The following is a 20,000-nucleotide window of genomic DNA, read 5'->3' as shown; positions in this document are numbered from 1 at the left end:
TTCACCTTGTCATTGAATATCCGGAGAGTGTCTAAGGTGTGCAGGTTTTGTTCCAGAAGTGCGGTGCCCGCTGAATACAAGTTGACTTCATCAAGCTGCAGCACGGCCACAGCTACCCAAAAGAGGGCTTTATGCAGAGGGGAGTCCTGGCAAGGGAGACGCACTACAGGTTAGCAAGATGAACCACAAACAGCCTCATCAAAACACACTGCAGTACAAAACAGATCATGTTATCCCACAAATTATGCATGTTTTCTCTTCTGGATAAGGTAAATATATCAGTAAGTTCTTCCTCTATTCCACGTGTGTAACTAAAGACACTGTTACCAGGCTGAGAACCTTGGCATCTCCTTTGATTGCTCTGTATTCTTGGATTCTAAAACCTGGTCACCAAGTTTTGTTGATGCTTCCAACGTAGTCCCTTTTGTGCCTGTTTATTGCTAATGACACTGTGCCGTGCCAACCTTCTTTATTCTAAATGCAGATTCTTTCTGCCTCCAGTTTCCCCCGCTCCAATCCACTGTGCACACGACCGCCAGAATGACCTTCACCCTCACAGTGAAGACGAGAGAACCATTTTGTATAAGTTAGGATTAGAATGTTTGTAGAACATATAACTCAATACCAGGAATATACAAGTATTTATTTCTCAGTAATCTCTCTGAAATCTGGCATATCTTTGTACTTAATTCACAGAATATGACTTCCGAGTTGGAAGATAATACTAGGCCATCATCTAGTCCATTTTACTCATTTTATCAATGTGGAAACATGATGTCCAGATGTTAAATGATCCGCTTGAGGTCACAAAGCTGAGATGATCTCAGACCACCCTAAAACAGTGGCTAGTATCATTTTATTCCTTTTAAACATTACCTTCATTTAGCACCCAAACTTTTGATTATCAGGTATACTTTACCCAGCTTTACATTTCTTCACAATAATGGTCACCAATTAATATATCATGTATTTTAATTACTTTATTATCTAGCCACTCCTCAACTTCCACATTCACCCTAGAATGAAAGTTCCATGAAGCCAGATAATTTTATTGGCTATGTTCAGCTATATATCTCTAGTACCTAAAACAGTACTTGGCACATAGCAGATGCCCAATTATTACTTACTGGATAAAAGAATTAAGAATATATACCCATCTGTCCTTTAGCACTGATGAGACAACACAGAAGCATTTGAGAACGTACTGCCCATACTTATTCTTCCTCTAACGTAAATACTTCAAACAACTAAATTTTAAGGCAGGAAGTTCTACTTTAACTATAGCTCTTTCTTTGTAACTTCTCAATCCATCTTATTTTCTGAATTCTGAAAGAAAATAACATTTAACACTGACACCCAAAATGAATGCACTCATTTTCTACACAGTAATTACCTTATTAAGAAGTGGTTGTAACTTGGTTAGTGCTATTACTGTAGCTTCTATCAGAACTTGACTGTTGTAAGTATCAGGTCCTTTTAAGCAACTCTCAAGCGCCTTTTAGGGAAACAGAATTCTTTATTTTACTTTCATTGAAATAAAACATTAACTCCTAAACTGAATCTCAGAATTATTTCAGGAACAATTCCTTATTTAATAAGTGTGAGGATTATTTCCAGTGCTATGGTGATTTTGGTAGCTAGCTCAAAGCACATTTGGGTTCTTATTTTAAAATATTTCTATATTATATTCTAATATAAGAAATCAGGCATTATTACAGGTAATTACAAATTATATAATTTTATATAAGGCTAGTCTTACCATCTAGTTAAATGCTTATAATAAAATATTAAGAGTACCTTCTACCAAAAGAAATACTTAATTTTCTTTTTAAGGTATGTTCTCTAGAGAGAGGTATCTTCACTTCAAAGAATTACAATAAAAAAATAATCAAAACCCATTTTTTAAAGATTCAATAAGCAACATACAAGATATTTTATTAAATTCAAATTTAAATGTCCCTTAGAAAAATTCAAGATATACTTTACAACTTGGGAGCAACAAATAGTTGGGAGGAGAGGAGGAGGTACCTTGCTGAGAATACGGATAATCTGCTTTATCTGCCCATGAGACACTCGTTTGCTAATACAGCCAAAGACAACAAGAGCTCTTGGTTGCAGGGATGGATTATATTGGAATGCAAATCTGCAATTTAAAGATCCAAAGAGCTTATGAAAACCTTTGTGTTTATATATATTAAATAATTAATTAAAATACTGATTATGCAATAGTATCTATCTTTTCAACAGTACACGTACTTTTGCAACTTAAATTTACTTGGGACGTACCTTTGAGCTAGTTCTGTCCACTGGTCCAGCCACTTGCATGTTGGAATATCTCTCATACATGCCTAAAAAAAAGATACTCTGAATATATTTATGTATATAAATGTTTATAGAAACATTAAAAAATGTTTATTATAATGGCACTAAACAAGTGACATATATATTACCAATAAACACATTCCATGGGAGTGTTTTTATTTAAGCATTAAGTGCAAAACGGCAGAATAAACCAGTATTTCTTCTATACAGTACCAGTGGATTTTTAAAAATGAGCTTAGTTTCTTATCATTTTGCCTTCTATACCTCCATGATCTCCAACAAAGCTTCTGTGACTGTTTCCAAGGATGTCAAAGCAAAAGTCTCCCTCTCATAGGAGCCAGGAGAGAATGACCTGTCCCGGTAGCTGGAGCGGAAGGCAATGACAGCAGCTGACTTGACTTTGCTAATGCCAAACAGCAGGTAAAATTTGGGTAATGAGAACTCTGTCAAACTGAGTCTCAAAACTTGCTTGGTCTCTTCTGTAAAAGAAAAAAGGAACAAGTAAAGACTTTAAAGATACAATTTTTTAAATTCTAAAGCGCCATATTTCATTTTGAATTTAGATAATTTGAATATCATATCAAAATTACATAACAATGCGCCCTAAACCAACCTTCTGGATACATGAGCTTAATGCTCATTACTTAACTCCCTTTATGTACAAATTTGTGCTAGTAAAGCAACACTGTCAACCAGTGCTGAGCCTTTAGCTTATGTGATAACTACTAGAGTCTACATGACAAACGTGCACAGAATATCTTTGTCATGGCTTGAGATGGAATGCAAGTAATTCATTCTTTTTCTTTTTGATTTGATTATATTTCATATCATTAACATAGGCTTGACTAAGCAGCTTGGTATTAAGGTACCGTAATAAATAATAAGGTAATCTATGCCAGTCAAGTGGTGTAAAATGGAGAAAGGAACTGGTGAAACGCAAATGGCTTTCCTGGAACTTACCACTAAAATGAAGCTGAGAACAAGTGCACAGAGAGTGAATGATATTAATGACCAGTCCATGTGTGGAAGCTCTAAGGGAGAGTGGCCCTGTGGCTACTAAGAAAGTAACGACGTGGAAGAGGTAGGGGAGATGAGCTGCCACATCCAGGGAATTGTTGAAGGACAGCATTAGCATGTAGCGGGCTAGAATAGCAATATCGTCCCACATGAGATGTTGCTCTAAAGTAGGAGTTGGAGATAAGCATGTCTTGTCAATTATTTTGCACATCCTTCCAATAACCTGTAAAGAAGAAGAATTATAAAAAACATGGGAGTTAAAAAGTTTTATCACAAAAAATTTCAGTTTAAAATGACTCGTTATAAAACAGAAAACCTCCTGATAATAAAAATAGACACATCAAGCCATAGCCCAGAAGGCAAAGGAAAAGGGATTACCTTGCTTGAAACCAATTTCACATTTCCAGAAGCCAAAGCTACAGCAGTATCTGCCATCACCTCAGCTTTTATTGATCCCAAGCCACCCGTTGCACTGGTTTTGATGAAACTGTCTAGGACAACATCAAGGAGGTCTGTAATCTAGTGGAAGAGGGAAAGATAACTTATGTTTTAGCCATTCTGCCAACTTAATTTTTAACTTAAAAATAGTTCAAGGAGTAGCCCAATCAACATGAAAATTCTATTTTACCTGAGGCCTCCAAAATACTAGGCTTTATTTAGAGACCTGTCAATAAATATAATTTATCATAAAATATCCAGGAAAGGATGAGAATATTCCCTCAATTCCTTCAGAGACTGGCATTCAAAAATTTAAAATCTCTACGTATATTATTTTCACTCTTTTTTTTTTTTTTTTTTTTTTACTATTTTATTTAATTAATTAATTTATTTGGCTGTGTGGGGTCTTCGCTGCTGCACACGGGCAGGCTTTCTCTAGTTGCGGTGAGCGGGGGCCACTCTTCGTTGCAGTGTGCGGGCTTCTCATTGCGGTGGCTTCTCTTGTTGTGGAACACGGCATCTAGGTGCGCAGGCTCAGTAGTTGTGGTGCACAGGCTTAGCTGCTCCACGGCATGTGGGATCTTCCCAGACCAGGGATCGAACCCGTGTCCCCTGCATTGGCAGGCGGATTCTTAACCACTGCGCCACCAGGGAAGTCCTATTTTCACTCACTCTTAAAGCACCTCTGTTCTCTTCTAAGACAGTATGTACGAGCAGTATAAAGTACAATTATTTTAAAATACAGGAATGACATCAAGTACTGAGATGTTTTGTAGAGCTACAAAAATGGCTCCAAGGTCATTTAAAATTATTTGGAGGATTCACAGCATTGAGTAAGGGTATCGCCTCCTTCAATGATTATCTTGAAGAAATGGTAGCATAAATCTTGTCAGATAAAACATAGTTACATTATACTATTTTAATATTGGCATTCTTATGCTGGTACTATAAGTGAGAGCAGGTGGCCCAAATAACATCATTAGCAAACATTTACTGACACCTATGGTATACAGGGTACTAGAATACACTCTAATGCACTATTTATTAAAAACAACATCAGATTTTTACAGTTAAATTCTACATGCGGCCATCCCTTGGTATCCTTGGAGATTAGTTCCAGGACTCCCTGCAGATACCAGATTCCCGGGATGCTCAAGTCCCTTACATAAAAAATGGCATAGTACAGCTGGCCCTCAGCACCTGTGGGTTCTACACACTGAGAATTCTGTGGGATGACTGTAACTATGCCATGGAGAAGAGTGCTAAAATAATTAGTGTTTCTCTGGCTCTGAGACATGCATTAGACTTGAACAATTCTGAAGCAGATCAAGAATTAGGTGGGTGTCTGCATGCTTTTTGAAAGAGGGGACTGTCTTTTATACAGCTATATCCCTAGCTTAGTGCTTTGTACAACGTGGGTATCAGATAAATATCTCCACCAAGGAGGTACTAGATAAATATTTGAGCAAACTCAATACCTGCCCAAGGCTCCCCCATATTTTTGCTTGAATAGATGGATACATCTGTTTCTCGTTTATAGTCATTGTTATCAGCTTATCAAGAATCGCAGTAACTCTTTGTCTTTTGGCATCATCATTGTGCTTACAAAAACGTACTAGATTTGACAGCCACGGAGTCATGTATTCCAAACAAAGGTGTTTCAATTCAATACCTGGGGAAAAAAATACACTATTAGCACAGATGGTCCATGAAAATTACATCAACAATTATTTTAAAATAAAAGATTGGGGGAAAAATGGTAAAAGATAAAGACCATTACCTAGAATCAGACCTGGAGAAAAGAGACTTGGCAAATATATGACGGAAGATAGAGATGAAGAAAGAGAACAACCCTTAAAGAAAGTAATCTTCAAAGTCATTAAGCCAATTTTTGAAAAGTTTTATTTTTCTCCCATTTAAAAAAAAATAAATTTATTTTATTTTTTTGGGCTGTGTTGGGTCTTCATTGCTGTGCGCGGGCTTTTCTCTGGTTGTGGCGAGCAGGGGCTACTCTTGGTTGTGGTGCGTGGGCTTCTCATTGCGGTGGCTTCTCTCGTTGTGGAGCATGGGCTCTAGGCGCACGGGCCTCAGTAGTTGTGGCACGTGGGCTCAGTAGTTGTGGCGCACAGGCTTAGCTGCTCCGCGGCATGTGGGATCTTCCCAGATCAGGGCTCGAACCAGTGTCCCGTGCATTGGCAGGTGGATTCTTAACCACTGCACCACCAGGGAAGTCCTTATTTTTCTCCCTTTTAATAACTTCTAGTTAAAATTTTTCTTGCTTTATTCTAATTGTAAAAGGAATATGTGGGTAATCACAGGAAGTCTGGTAAAAGGAAAGTATCACCACAATAATGAAACCGATATCAATATATTGGTGTATCTCTTGATCTCTCCATAGGCTTTCAAATCTATGCAAAGATAATGTATATTCACATGTGTGTATACACACACATAACCCATCCCAACTCCTCCACAAAAAATTAGGGTTACGCTATATATGTAGTATGACCTGAATATTTTTTCACTATATATTATACTGAGATTTACTCAACAATAAAAATTCTCCAAAGACATTTTACAACTTTTTATTTTGAAATAACTTCAGACTTACAAAAACATACAAAAAGAATGCAAAAATTCCTCTATATAACTTCACCTAGAGCACCCAAAACATTTTTTAATTATGTTAAAATACACATAACGTAAAATCTGCCATTTTAAGGTTTACAGTTCAGTGGCATTAAGTACATTCACAGTGTTGTGCAAGCATCGCCACCATCCATCTCCAGAACTTTTTCATCTTCCCAAACTGAAATTCCATACCAAAAACGTTTTTAATGGCTTCATATTATTTCATCACATGGAGATCCAACAAAGTAGTCAGTTCTTCATTATCTACTTTTAGACTGTTTCAATTTTTTGCTATTATAAATAATGTTATGTGAAGTTCAAAATAGATCTACGGCAACAGAGGTCATAATACTGGTTACTCTTGGTGAGGACAGGTACTGACTGAGAGGAGCCTTCCGGATGCTGGAAATGTCCTGTATCTTGACCTGGGAGATGGTTTTGTGGTGTATGCACATGTAAAACTTAATCAAGCTGTTCATTTAAAATTTGGGCACTTTATTGATAAGATCTACCTGAATTAAAAAAACCTAAATAAAAAATAATGCTATGATAAACATATGAATATTAATTCCTTAGGATAAATTCTAAAAAGTGGAATTATGATTCCAAAAGCTATAAACATCCATAAGGTGATTGATATCCATGTCAAAACTGCTTTCTAGAAAAGCTGCCCTGTTCACAATTCCAAAGACATCGACACTGAATTTTTAAAAAAATATCTTTGCCAATTTGATAGTTGAATATATTATCTTACTATTCTTTCAGTTTGAACTTCTTTGAATTTATTAGTGAACTCTTAAAAACATATTCTTTCTTAGTATGACCGGCATGTTACTGTTGATCCATTTTTCTTATTAATCCGTAAGCATTTTTCATGATATAGATATTACGCTTTTCTCATATCTGCTGCAAGCATACTTAAGTTTTTTTTTAAATCTACCTTTTACTTTTTTTTTTTTTAAGTAGAGATTTTGAAGTTTTACATGGTCAAAACTGTTCACCAATTCCTTTGTTTCCATCTGTAACTTTTTTGCTTCGTAAGTCCTTACTCACAAAGCAACTAGATATTATTCTTCCTTTTCTTTTTTAAATGGTCCCAGTTTTTATATTTTTTTTGAATTTTATTTATTTTTTTTATACAGCAGGTTCTTATTAGTTATCCATTTTATACATATTAGTGTATATATATCAATCCCAATCTCCCAATTCATCACACCACCACCCACCCTCCCCCCGCCGCTTTCCCCCCTTGGTGTCCATACGTTTGTTCTCTACATCTGTGTCTCAATTTCTGCCCTGCAAACCAGTTCATCTGTACCATTTTTCTAGGTTCCACATATATGCATTAATATACAATATTTTTCTCTTTCTGACTTACTTCACTCTGTTTAACAGTCTCTAGGTCCAACCACGTCTCTAAAAACGACCCAATTTCGTTCCTTTTTCTGGCTGAGTAATATTCCATTGTATATATGTACCACAGCTTCTTTATCCATTCGTCTGTCGATGGGCATTTAGGTTGCTTCCATGACCTGGCTATCGTAAATAGTGCTGCAATGAACACTGGGATGCAGGTGTCTTTTTGAATTATGCTTTCCTCTGGATATATGTCCAGTAGTGGGATTGCTGGGTCATATAGTAATTCTATTTTTACTTTTTTAAGGAACCTCCATACTGTTCTCCACAGTGGCTGTATCAACTTACATTCCCACCAACAGTGCAAGAGGGTTTCCTTTTCTCCACACCCTCTCCAGCATTTGATGTTTGTAGATTTTCTGATGATGCCCATTCTAACCGGTGTGAGGTGATACCTCATAGTAGCTTTGATTTGCATTTCTCTAATAATTAGTGATGTTGAGCAGCTTTTCATGTGCTTCTTGGCCATCTGTATGTCTTCTTTGGAGAAATGTCTGTTTAGGTCTTCTGCCCATTTTTGGATTGGGTTGGTTGTCTTTTTTTAATACTGAGCTGCATGAGCTGTTTATATATTTTGGAGATTAATCCTTTGTCCACTGATTTGTTTGCAAATATTTTCTCCCAATCTGTGGGTTGTCATTTCATCTTGTTTGTAGTTTCCTTTGTTTTGTAAAAGGTTTTAAGTTTCATTAGGTCTCCTTTGTTTATTTTTGTTTTTATTTCCATTATTCTAGGAGGTGGATCAAAAAAGATCTTGCTGTGATTTAGGTCAAAGAGTGCTCTTCCTATGTTTTCCTCTAAGAGTTTTATAGTGTCTGGTCTTAACATTTAAGTCTCTAATCCATTTTGAGTTTTTGTGTATCGTGTTAGGGAGTGTTCTAATTTCATTCTTTTACATGTAGCTGTCCAGTTTTCCCAGCACCACTTTCTGAAGAGACTGTCTTTTCTCCATTGTATATCCTTGCCTCCTTTGTCATAGATTAGTTGACCATAGGTGCGTGGGTTTATCTCTGGGCTTTCTATCCTGTTCCATTGATCTATATTTCTGTTTTTGTGCCAGTACCATATTGTCTTGATTACTGTAGCTTTGTAGTATAGTCTGCAGTCAGGGAGTCTGATTCCTCCAGCTCCATTTTTTTCCCCTCAAGACTGCTTTGGCTATTCGGGGCCTTTTGTGTCTCCATACAAATTTTAAGATTTTTTGTTCTAGTTCTGTAAAAGATATCACTGGTAATTTGATAGGGATTGAATCTGTAGATTGCTTTGTGTAGTATAGTCATGTTCACAATGTTGATACTTCCAATCCAAGAACATGGTATATCTCTCCATCTGTTTGTATCATCTTTAATTTCTTTCATCAGTGTCTTATAGTTTTCTGCATACAGGTCTTTTGTCTCCCTAGGAAGGTTTATTCCTAGGTATTTTATTCTTTTTGTTGTAATGGTAAATGGGAGTGTTTCCTTAATTTCTCTTTCAGATTTTTCATCATTAGTGTATAGGAATGCAAGAGATTTCTGTGCATTAATTTTGTATCCTCCAACTTTACCAAATTCATTGATTAGCTCTAGTAGTTTTCTGGTGGCATCTTTAGGATTCTCTATGTATAGTATCATGCCATCTGCAGTGACAGTTTTACTTCTTCTTTTCCAATCTGTATTTCTTTTATTTCTTCTTCTTCTCTGATTGCCATGGCTAGGACCTCCAAAATTATGCTGAATAATAGTGGTGAGAATGGACAACCTTGTCTTGTTCCTGATCTTAGAAGAAATGATTTCAGTTTTTCACCACTGGGAATGATGTTTGCTGTGGGTTTGTCATATACGGCCTTTATTATGTTGAGGTAGGTTCCCTCTATGGCCACTTTCTGGAGAGTTTTTATCATAAATGGGTGTTGAATTTTGTCGAAAGCTTTTTCTGCATCTATTGAGATGATCATATAGTTTTTATTCTTCAATTTGTTAATATGGTGTATCACATTGATTGATTTGCGTATACTGAAGAATCCTTGCATCCCTGGGATAAATCCCACTTGATCATGGTGTACGATCCTTTTAATGTGTTGTTGGATTCTGTTTGCTACTATTTTGCTGAGGATTTTTGCATCTATATTCATCAGTGATATTGGTCTGTAATTTTCTTTTTTTGTAGTATCTTTTTCTGGTTTTGGTATCAGGTGATGATGGCCTCATTGAATGAATTTGAGAGTGTTCCTTCCTCTGCAATTTTTTGTATGAGTTTGAGAAGGAAGAGTGTTAGCTCTTCTCTAAATGTTTGATAGAATTCACCTGTGAAGCCATCTGGTCCTGGACTTTTGTTTGTTGGAAGATTTTTAATCACAGTTTCAATTTCATTATTTGTGATTGATCTGTTCATTATTTCTTCCTGGTTCAGTCTTGGAAGGTTATACCTTTCTAAGAATTTGTCCATTTCTTCCAGGTTGTACATTTTATTGGCATAGAGTTGCTTGTAGTAGTCTCTTAGGATGCTTTGTATTTCTGCATGTCTGTTGTAACTTCTCCTTTATTTCTAATTTTATTGAGTCCTCCTCCTCCTTTTCTTGATGAGTCTGGCTAATGGTTTATCAATTTTGTTTATCTTCTCAAAGAACCAGCTTTTAGTTTTATTGATATTTGCTATTGTTTTCTTTGTGTCTATTTCACTTATTTCTGCTCTGATATTTATGATTTCTTTCCTTCTGCTAACTTTGGGTTTTGTTTGTTCTTCTTTCTCTAGTTCCTTTAGGTGTAAGGTTAGATTGTTTATTTGAGATTTTTCTTGTTTCTTGAGGTAGGCTTGTATAGCTATAAACTTCCCTCTTAGAACTGCTTTTGCTGCATCCCATAGGATTTGGATTGTCATGTTTTCATTGTCATTTGTCTCTAAGTATCTTTTGATTTCCTCTTTGATTTCTTCAGTGATCTCTTGGTTATGTAGTAACATATTGTTTAGCCTCCATATGTTTGTGTTTACATTTTTTTCCCTGTAACTGATTTCTAATCTCATGGCATTGTGGTCAGAAAAGATGCTTGATATGATTTCAGTTTTCTTAAATTTACTGAGGCTTGATTTGTGACCCAAGATGCGATCCTGGAGAATGTTCCATGCGCACTCGAGAAGAAAGTGTAATCTGCTGTTTTTGGATGGAATGTCCTATAAATATCAATTAAATCTATCTGGCCTATTGTGTCATTTAAAGCTTCTGTTTCCTTATTTATTTTCATTTTGGATGATCTGTCGATTGGTGTAAGTGAGGTGTTAAAGTCCCCCACTATTACTGTGTTACTGTCGATTTCCTCTTTTATAAAAGCTGTTAGCAGTGGCCTTATGTATTGACGTGCTCCTATGTTGGGTGCATATATATTTATAATTGTTATATCTTCTTCTTGGATTGATCCCTTGATCATTATGTAGTGTCCTTCCTTGTCTCTTGTAACATTCTTCATTTTAAAGTCTATTTTGTCTGATATGAGTATTGCTACTCCAGCTTTCTTTTGATTTCCATTTGCATGGAATATCTTTTTCCATCCCCTCACTTTCAGTCTGTATGTGTCCCTAGGTCTGAAGTGGGTCTCTTGTAGACAGCATATATATGGGTCTTGTTTTTGTATCCATTCAGCAAGCCTGTGTCTTTTGGTTGGAGCATTTAACTCATTCACGTTTAAGGTAGTTATCGACACGTATGTTCCTATGACCATTTTCTTAATTGTTTTGGGTTTGTTTTTGTAGGTTCTTTTCTTCTCATGTTTCCCACTTAGAGAAGTTCCTTTAGCATTTGTTGTTTGGTGGTGCTGAATTCTCTTAGCTTTTGCTTGTCTGTAAAGCTTTTGATTTCTCCATTGAAGCTGAATGAGATCCTTGCCATGTAGAGTAATCTTGGTTGTAGATTCTTCCCTTTCATCACTTTAAATATGTCATGCCACTCCCTTGTGGCCTGTAGACGTTCTGCTGAGAAATCAGCTGTTAACCTTATGGGAGTTCCCTTGTATGTTATTTGTTGTTTTTCCCTTGCTGCTTTCAATTAATTTTTCTTTGTTTTTAATTTTTGCCAATTTGATTACTATGTGTTTCGGCATGTTTCTCCTTGGGTTTATCCTGTATGGGGCTCTCTGTGCTTCCTGAACTGGGTGGCTATTTCCTTTCCCATGCTAGGGAAGTTTTCGACTATAATCTCTTCAAATATTTTCTCAGGTCCTTTCTCTCTCTCTTCTCCTTCTGGGACCCCTATAACGCGAATGTTGTTGTGTTTAATGTTGTCCCAGAGGTCTCTTAGGCTGTCTTCATTTCTTTTCATTCTTTTTTCTTTATTCTGTTCCACAGCAGTGAATTCCACCATTCTGTCTTCCAGGTCACTTATCCGTTCTTCTGCCTCAGTTATTCTGCTATTGATTCTTTCTAGTGTATTTTTTATTTCAGTTATTGTATTGTTCATCTCTGTTTGTTTGTTCTTTAATTCTTCTAGGTCTTTGTTAAACATTTCTTGCATCTGCTCCATCTTTGCCTCCATTCTTTTTCCGAGGTCCTGGATCATCTTCACTATCATTATTCTGAATTCTTTTTCTGGAAGGTTGCCTATCTCCACTTCATTTAGTTGTTTCTCTGGGGTTTTATTTTGTTCCTTCATCTGGTACATAGCCCTCTGCCTTTTCATCTTGTCTATCTTTCTGTGAATGTGGTTTTTGTTCTACAGGCTGCAGGACTGTAGTTCTTCTTGCTTCTGCTGTCTGCCCTCTGGTGGATGAGGCTATCTAAGAGGCTTGTGCAAGTTTCCTCTCAACTCTTAAATATGTTGATAGTTAGAACTTATTTTGGCATCTTGTGGTTTGGCATTAAGATGAAGATCCAACTTAATTCATTTCCCAGCCTCATTTCTTAAATGATTTACTCATTCTTCTATTAGTCTGTGATACTTCTTTATCAATCTGTTTCTCTTAAAGTGATGTGACTGCTGATTTTTGAACACCCGTTTAAATTATTGCACTGTTGTTATGTGTTAACATATCTGTTAATTCAAGCCCCTCTCAGTTTTCTTTCCTTATAATATTTTCTTAGCTATTGTACTTTCTAGTGAAATGTACAATCATTTAAAGTTCTACCTCATTCTTTTTTTTTTTTTGCGATATGCAGGCCTCTCAGTGTTGTGGCCTCTCCCGTTGCGGAGCACAGGCTCCGGACGCGCAGCCTCAGTGGCCATGGCTCACTGGCCCAGCCGCTCCGCGGCATGTGGGATCTTCCCGGACTGGGGCACGAACCTGTTTCCCCTGCATTGGCAGGTGGACTCTCAACCACTGCGCCACCAAGGAAGCCCTCTACCTCATTCTTAATCCTCAAATCTCACAGATATTTTAAAGGAATTACATTGATATTGTAATAATCTGGGAAGAACTGTTCATCCAGGAACACAATACCTGTGTCCATTCACTCAAATCTTTTTTTTCATATTAATATGTTTCAATAAAGCTTTATACTTTTCTTGTTTTGTCAGTCTTACACATTTTCTTTTTAGGGTTATATTCTTACATTTCTTAACTGTAAAAATATATAGTGATCTGGTCTCACGGAATTTTCAAAGCTTTCAATTACTTAATACAGAAAAATCAAGAAATGTGTTTGAATGCATAAAAAAAAGTTTTATGTATTATGGAGAGAGAAAGGGAAGGGAAGAAAACGTCAGGAGGGACTTCCCTGGTAGCACAGTGGTTAAGAATCCGCCTGAATGCAGGAGACACGTGTTCGAGCCCTGGTCTGGGAAGATCCCACATGCCGCGGAGCAACTAAGCCCTTGTGCAACTACTGAGCCTGCACTCTAGAGCCTGTGGGCCACGACTACCTAGCTCGTGTGCCACAACTACTGAAGCCCACGTGCCTAGAGCCTGTGCTCTGTAACAAGGCAAGCCACCACAGTGAGAAGCCCATGGACTGCAACGAAGAGTAGTCCCTGCTCGCTGCAACTAGAGAAAGCCCGCGTGCAGCAACGAAGACCCAACGTAGCCATAAATAAATAAATAAATAATTAAAAAAAAACTATAAGATATTATTCATGACATTGATAAATTAAAAAAAAGAAAATGTCAGGAAATAAGCTGGGAGAAGAATAACATTTATACTACTATAGGATCTGAAGACAGACAGACATAAAGAGTAGATGTTAAATTTATGACACTTATCAAAGCCAAGTCAGGAGTTGACTCTGGACCCTGTATTTTGTGCCATTGCATTCTCCATGAAGTGTACATGAACAATAAAATCACAGTTCAAAGTCAACCTGAAGAAAAGAGGAAATGGCTACTTCCCTAAAATCAAGGAAGTGGATACTTTACTCATTGGGAATAACCTGCTAAGAAGAGAAATACTAAAGCTAATTAAACTGAAATAGTACGAAAAATGCTTTGTAAGTTGCCCAGAGACATAGATGGTATCAAAATCTTGCCACCTTGCTTGTATTGCCAGAATTTTGGTGGATTTCTCAATGTGGTCTACCATGAAGTTTCTTCAGTCAGACGAAAAAACAGAAGTAAAGAAGTGGAACTATACTAAAGATTTCACTGGCAAATTCTGAAATGAAACGGTTGTCTCTGAATCTTCTTAGAATCATTGTTAGTATCAAAGAAAATTATCATTACTTACTAGATTTGCTAAATCCAGAAATACACTCTTCCAAAAATTCTAAGGTGAGGTGTGGCTCATTGGCTGCCAGTGTCTTGCTAATAGAGACAATAAATAGGGTGTTGTTGGCTGGGATACATAAACCTGATGTCTCTAGTAATTGGCCCTCGATTTTTAAATTAAAGGTACAAGTTAAGGCACACAGAAGATTATAGGCAGCTGACCTAGGAGAAAACACAAATTAAGTTGTTTTAAAACTTATTCGTATAATTCCAAAATTTTTTCATAACATACAACTTACGATTCTATTACCAAGCATAGATCAACTATTTTTAAATTTTATGATCAATTAGAGATAAGATTTTGTGATTCTATGGTAAACCCAAAATACCCCTTTATCATTTAGGGATTTTTTTTTTAAAAGGGAAATCTTCACATAACCAGAAGAGAACTGTGAGGCTCCCGAGACAGCGAATATAAGGCCTTTCTAAAAGACATTTCATTGGGATATAAAATATGAGAATTTTATGGTCTTAAGATGGATCAATATAAAGAAAGTCAGAATAAGGCATATCATATTTTCAGTGAGGCCAAAACTCAAATTGTGGCTCCCGCTCCCACTAGATCCAGTTAAAACTGGGATAATGAGAAATAAGATGGCCCTCATCAAATTAGATTGTTAAAATCTTTCATCAGCATCTACTGAATTTCTTTCTAGGCGTACTACAAGTTATAATACAAACTAGAGGTTAAACATTTTTTAAATATAATTAAGTCCCCCCTGCCATTTTTTTCTTTTATGAATTCCTACTATTATACATAAGCACTAAATTAAAAAACAAAACAAAACCCAAACCATAATATATATCCAGGTTCCATGAGAACTAAAAGCTCCCTTATAAATGTCTAAAAATACACTTAAACAACTTAGGAAACAGCTCAAAAAACTCAATGTTTAGATTGATTTTTCTCCCCTATCCACAAAAGAAATGGTTTGCTAAGTAAATTTCAGGTTTTCCTTACCTCTGAACTTTCATCATGCTAATATATTTATGCAACAACTATATGGGGGGAAAAAGCCACTGAAATTATAAGTTTGCCTCAAGGCTTTTTCTCTGCGACAACATGCTTCAGCAAAAAGCAGAAGCTGTCAGCTCGCTTTATTTCACAAGAGAATAGAGGCTCATTCAAGCTAATAATTGTTGGAAGTTTGCTAGCATTCTTCTATAAGGAATTTTGAATTAGAAATTCAAGACAGACTTATAGTTCCATTTTCCTAAAATGGAAATATTAATATTATTGTTTCTAAGTTTATCTTTTGCAAACTCCTAGTAATTCTGAGTGATACTATTTTGACAGTGACTTTCACTCTGTATATTTCAACAGCTACAAAGAACTGGGATTCCTCAAACTGGTAGTAGGTGTCACAGACTCCTCTGAGATAATGAAAGCTAAGCATACATGAAGTTTTGTGTATACTTTGTGGGAGTTCATGAACCCCATGAGGCCCATCCAGGTAAAGAAATCTTGCTGATTTTTTTTCCTCTCAAATAAGGGAGAATTTGGAATTCTAAAAAGCCCATTTATAAACCTGGGTTATATTATACCCAAGGGAAGATTTTCTGAAGCTAAGAATTTATATCTGTAAAAATTTGACAGTCCCAAGGTACCTGGAACAAAAAATTATCTTAACATGAAAAAGAGAGGGACAGAAGAGGGAAGTGGTGCAAAGAGACGATGGCAGAGAGAAGAAAGGGTGGGTGCAAGTTGGGAGGAAATAATATTTGCTAAGCACGAACTATTTGCTAGATGCTATACTATACTACCACACATTTATTAAACTTTTGTAGGTTTATGAGGAAGGCAACGTTACCTTTATTTTTAAAATGAGGCAACTAGAGCTCAGAGAACTTCAGTACCTTGCCCAAAGTCATACAGAGAAGCAGATCGAGATTTAAACCTAATCTACTGACTCTACAGACCCTGCCCTTTCCTCATTCATGTTTTGATTACTAAGCCTAACCAGAACCAATTATCCTCTGCTCGTCTGACATCTGTATTTGTCTTAAGCTTTCTTTCAAGAATTTTGTTAAAGTTACACAGGTGGAAACTATGCTATGTTACTGAGTTACTGAACATTAAGCCCTCCTTTTCTTTTCTTTCTTTCTTTTTTCAGTTAAAATGCTAAAGTTATAAGCCCTCCTTTTCAAACAATGATAATCTAATTTGACTGCAAGGAAACTTAATAGTGATGTACTTTTGAACATGGGAAAAATTTAGAGAACTTAGGAAAGGAGAAACTTAATTTAGAAATAGACTTTTAGGGAAAAAAAAAAGACTTTTTTTTAAAAAAAACCAAACGAACAAAAAACCCCACCAACACTGCTATGCTGTATGTTTCAGCTGCAAGTTGAAAGAACATACATTGGTTTAGTGTGAATCGCCCTATTCACAATTCCACAGTTCATGCGAACTGGATGAGGTCATACTGGTTAACTAATATAAAATACCAGCCAATTTACAGTATTAAGGTAGAAGCTGCTTTAAAAGTTTATTAGTTGGTCTCATTTTAAAACCAACAAACCTTGAATAAGATTGAAATGAGTTTTTTACAAACCTACCGTAAACTAGGGTCTGAACTGCCTAAATTAAGTAATGCGATATTGAGCAGTGTCCCAGGGACATCTTTTGGGCGAATCTTGGTGTGCTGGGGGATGGAGTCAGGCTGCGACAGCTCCCAACGTGTCCGGATGTGAATGATAGACTGAACAATGGCTTCACACTCTTGGTGCATGAAGGTCAGTGGTGTGCCCTGGTTTGCAATAGTTAAGGTGAACTGGTTCTCATCCACTAGGCAGATCTCTTCAATTTCCGAAGCATAATAGATATCATTTAGAAAGACTGACTGCCCCAGGACTTTTGTTCGCTCTGCTGAGGTTACTTGAACAGCAGTAGAACCAACCTGAAAAATGGTAGCAAGAGGGTAGAGCGGAAAAGAATTAAATTTCATTACGTAGAATTCTGAGAGGTTTCGAAAATCAACCAAACAAAATACCATGTTAACCATTTAAAGAAGAGTTACCACCATTATGTATTCAAATAGGTTCAATAATTATTGTCATAAATGCTGTCAAAAGTGACTGAAAACAGCAGAAAAAAGTTATTTTTTAAAAGGTCAAGAATCCTATGGATAATTACAGGTTTTATCTTGAAGGTTCACCTTCCTTACTCTGCAAAAAGCATGTAATAATCAGAAGAACTCTCAATAGGTAATTTTCCACTGTTCACATATTCCTACTGTAAGACGGATACACAGCAAACTGCCCATTCTACAACACTCTCCTGCCTCCAATCCAACCTGGAATATTATTAAGGGTACACCTCTCCAGTTTTCTGCAGGACCTCCATGAAGATACAGAAAGCTTGGTTTTCCTCCATCTGGACTTTATGTTTGACACATTACTACCGGGACCCTGGGGAGTCCAGTATATAGTCAGGTTAGTCAAGAAAGGCAATGAATCACTTACCTAACAGGGAGTGAAACTTACTTTAATAGAAACCTTGGTGTCTTTGTGAGCTAGCTTGAGAGCATTGTGGAATACCTTCAGGTCCTCTTCTAAAGCCAAGGTGGCAGCGGGTAGTTTCTGTTGTTCATGCTCAATGTGCTCGGCCAGTTTCCCAGGACAGTCTATGAAAACGAGTCTTTTGCTGCCTTTGAGGCCAGTCAGCAGCCGCTCGTGATACTTGGTGTATTCCCTGACCCAGGAGTTACAGTTATAGATATAGACTGCAGAGACATTATCATAAGCAAAGCCAGGAAAAACAACAAACCACTTGGAGAGAAAGTCTGTTTTAAAGCGATTGCTAGGCCCAGTATGGGTAAGGTCCACGACAATTTCATATGGCTTTGCATAATATGGCTTTAAAGTAAGTAAGACGTGGTATATCAGCAAATCGCCATTGATTTGACCAGTTTTGAACCTAAGGAAGATGAAAAAAAGTACACAGATCATTAACAAAGTTCTGAATGGATATACAGATGCTACTAATCTATTTTATTCCCTTATATTCTGACTAGTCTTCTAGAGAAAACTAACTATAATATTAAACAATTGCACAAAGTCTGAATCCATTTTTTAAATCACTTGTTCTTAAGACACTGAGAAGTAAGGCCGAAGTAAAATGGAAGAGACAAATCCCCAGATCAATAACTCTGAGCAACAATAACAACAACAAACCTGCCCACCATAGTCAAGCAAGGAGGAAGTCAATGGACCTTGGTTGGTTGCTTCTAGGCCCATCCAAGTTCCCAGGTGAACAGTCTGGGTGGGAATGACCTACTTGGAGTCCTGGAGTAAACTGAATGACTTATAATCAATTCCTTTATCCCATCGTGACCAGAGAGAATGGTTCAACAACGATCACATGACTCAAAGCAGAACAACCAGGGCCAAAGAGGCCCAATTCAAAGACTTCAGCTTAAACCGTTGGGAATCGAGACCTTTTTCTTTCCTGATGTTTATAAATGAGGGACCATATAGCTCTGGCAGCTGTTAGCTTATATCTTGAGATATGAAGGAAGAGCCTGTCTAAAAACTGAAGAAATGGAGCAGAGAAATGAAGAGCGAAACTGGGGCCCTGGCCATTTCATCTGAGTCCTAGATAAAGCCCCTCTCCTGGGATCACATTTATCCCTGTACGACTCAGTTGTGTGAGCCAATAAATTCCACTTTTTGATTAAGCTGTATCAGGTCATATGTTGCTTACACTCAAAAGAATGCGAATCAACGTGAGGAGTCAAAATAAGGACCATCAGAAAGCCCACAAATTATAGTACGGGAATTTCAAATCAAAACCACCAGTGTTCTATACTTGATGACTCAGGTGGTACTACGAAGTAGGCTAAGATAAACATCCTTTCCTAAGAGTTTTAAACCTTACTGGGAGAAAATAAGACAAAACTATGACAAGTCAAATGATTTCAAAATAAAAGAAAAATATTTCAAGAACAAAGGAAAGATGTGAGGTAGTATGGAATCACTTGTCAAAGAAATTGCAGAGAAAAATACTTTTGTTAAGTTCAAAGGAGTGGAGAAATCAACCCAAACTGGGTAACCAGTGAAAACTGCATAAAAGATGCTGAAGCGGCAGGAGGAATTTCAAACTCAACAAGAAGGGGGACGGGCAGGCCTCATGGAGAGAGGGAAAGGAGAAAAATAGGTAACCAGATGTGTTGAGCTAAGAATCAGCTAGTTTAGCTAGAATGGAAGATTCACGTAGAGAAGTTTTAAGAGATAAAGATGGAAAAATACAGAATAGCTAAATTGTGAATGGACCAGAACTGTTCAACTAAGGGGCTCAGGTTTTCTCCTAGAAGCCTGGCATTTCTCAGAGGATGTTCTGTGAAGCACCAGCATCAGAATCAACTGTGGTGCTTGATACAAATGCAGTTTCCTGTCCCAGCCCAGACCTACTATATACGAATTTATGCAGTGAAGCCTGGGAATTTTCATTGTTTTGAAACAACCTTCTCATCTGATATTTATGTGCACAAACATTTCTGAATTGCTGCT

The 20,000-nt window shown here is 36.9% G+C and overlaps 1 protein-coding gene across 6 annotated transcripts in view; it reads right to left on the bottom strand.

Moving 5' to 3' along the window:
• NF1 (neurofibromin 1) overlaps window positions 1–20,000 on the bottom strand; it is a 245,995-nt gene that overhangs the window by 29,868 nt on the left and 196,127 nt on the right. For 5 of the 6 annotated variants that reach the window (XR_003792109.1, XM_029213370.1, XM_029213372.1 and 2 more), the window contains 11 exons: window positions 17,976–18,408; window positions 17,049–17,389; window positions 14,449–14,651; window positions 5,256–5,449; window positions 3,718–3,858; window positions 3,283–3,562; window positions 2,587–2,801; window positions 2,287–2,348; window positions 2,029–2,143; window positions 1,394–1,495; window positions 6–146 (listed from right to left, as the gene is read on the bottom strand). Coding sequence is in view for 5 of the 6 variants with exons in the window: in XM_029213370.1 (XP_029069203.1) it covers window positions 6–146; window positions 1,394–1,495; window positions 2,029–2,143; window positions 2,287–2,348; window positions 2,587–2,801; window positions 3,283–3,562; window positions 3,718–3,858; window positions 5,256–5,449; window positions 14,449–14,651; window positions 17,049–17,389; window positions 17,976–18,408 (2,227 nt within the window). In the remaining variant the exon portion in view is untranslated. The remainder of the gene's footprint in view (window positions 1–5; window positions 147–1,393; window positions 1,496–2,028; window positions 2,144–2,286; window positions 2,349–2,586; window positions 2,802–3,282; window positions 3,563–3,717; window positions 3,859–5,255; window positions 5,450–14,448; window positions 14,652–17,048; window positions 17,390–17,975; window positions 18,409–20,000) is intronic. The other variant, XM_029213373.1, reaches the window with a different exon arrangement.

The sequence above is a fragment of the Monodon monoceros genome, unplaced genomic scaffold, assembly GCF_005190385.1.
Source record: "Monodon monoceros isolate NGI ecotype Baffin Bay Population unplaced genomic scaffold, NGI_Narwhal_1 Super_Scaffold_9, whole genome shotgun sequence".
NCBI lineage: Eukaryota > Metazoa > Chordata > Mammalia > Artiodactyla > Monodontidae > Monodon > Monodon monoceros.
This window is presented reverse-complemented; position numbering and strand designations above follow the sequence as displayed.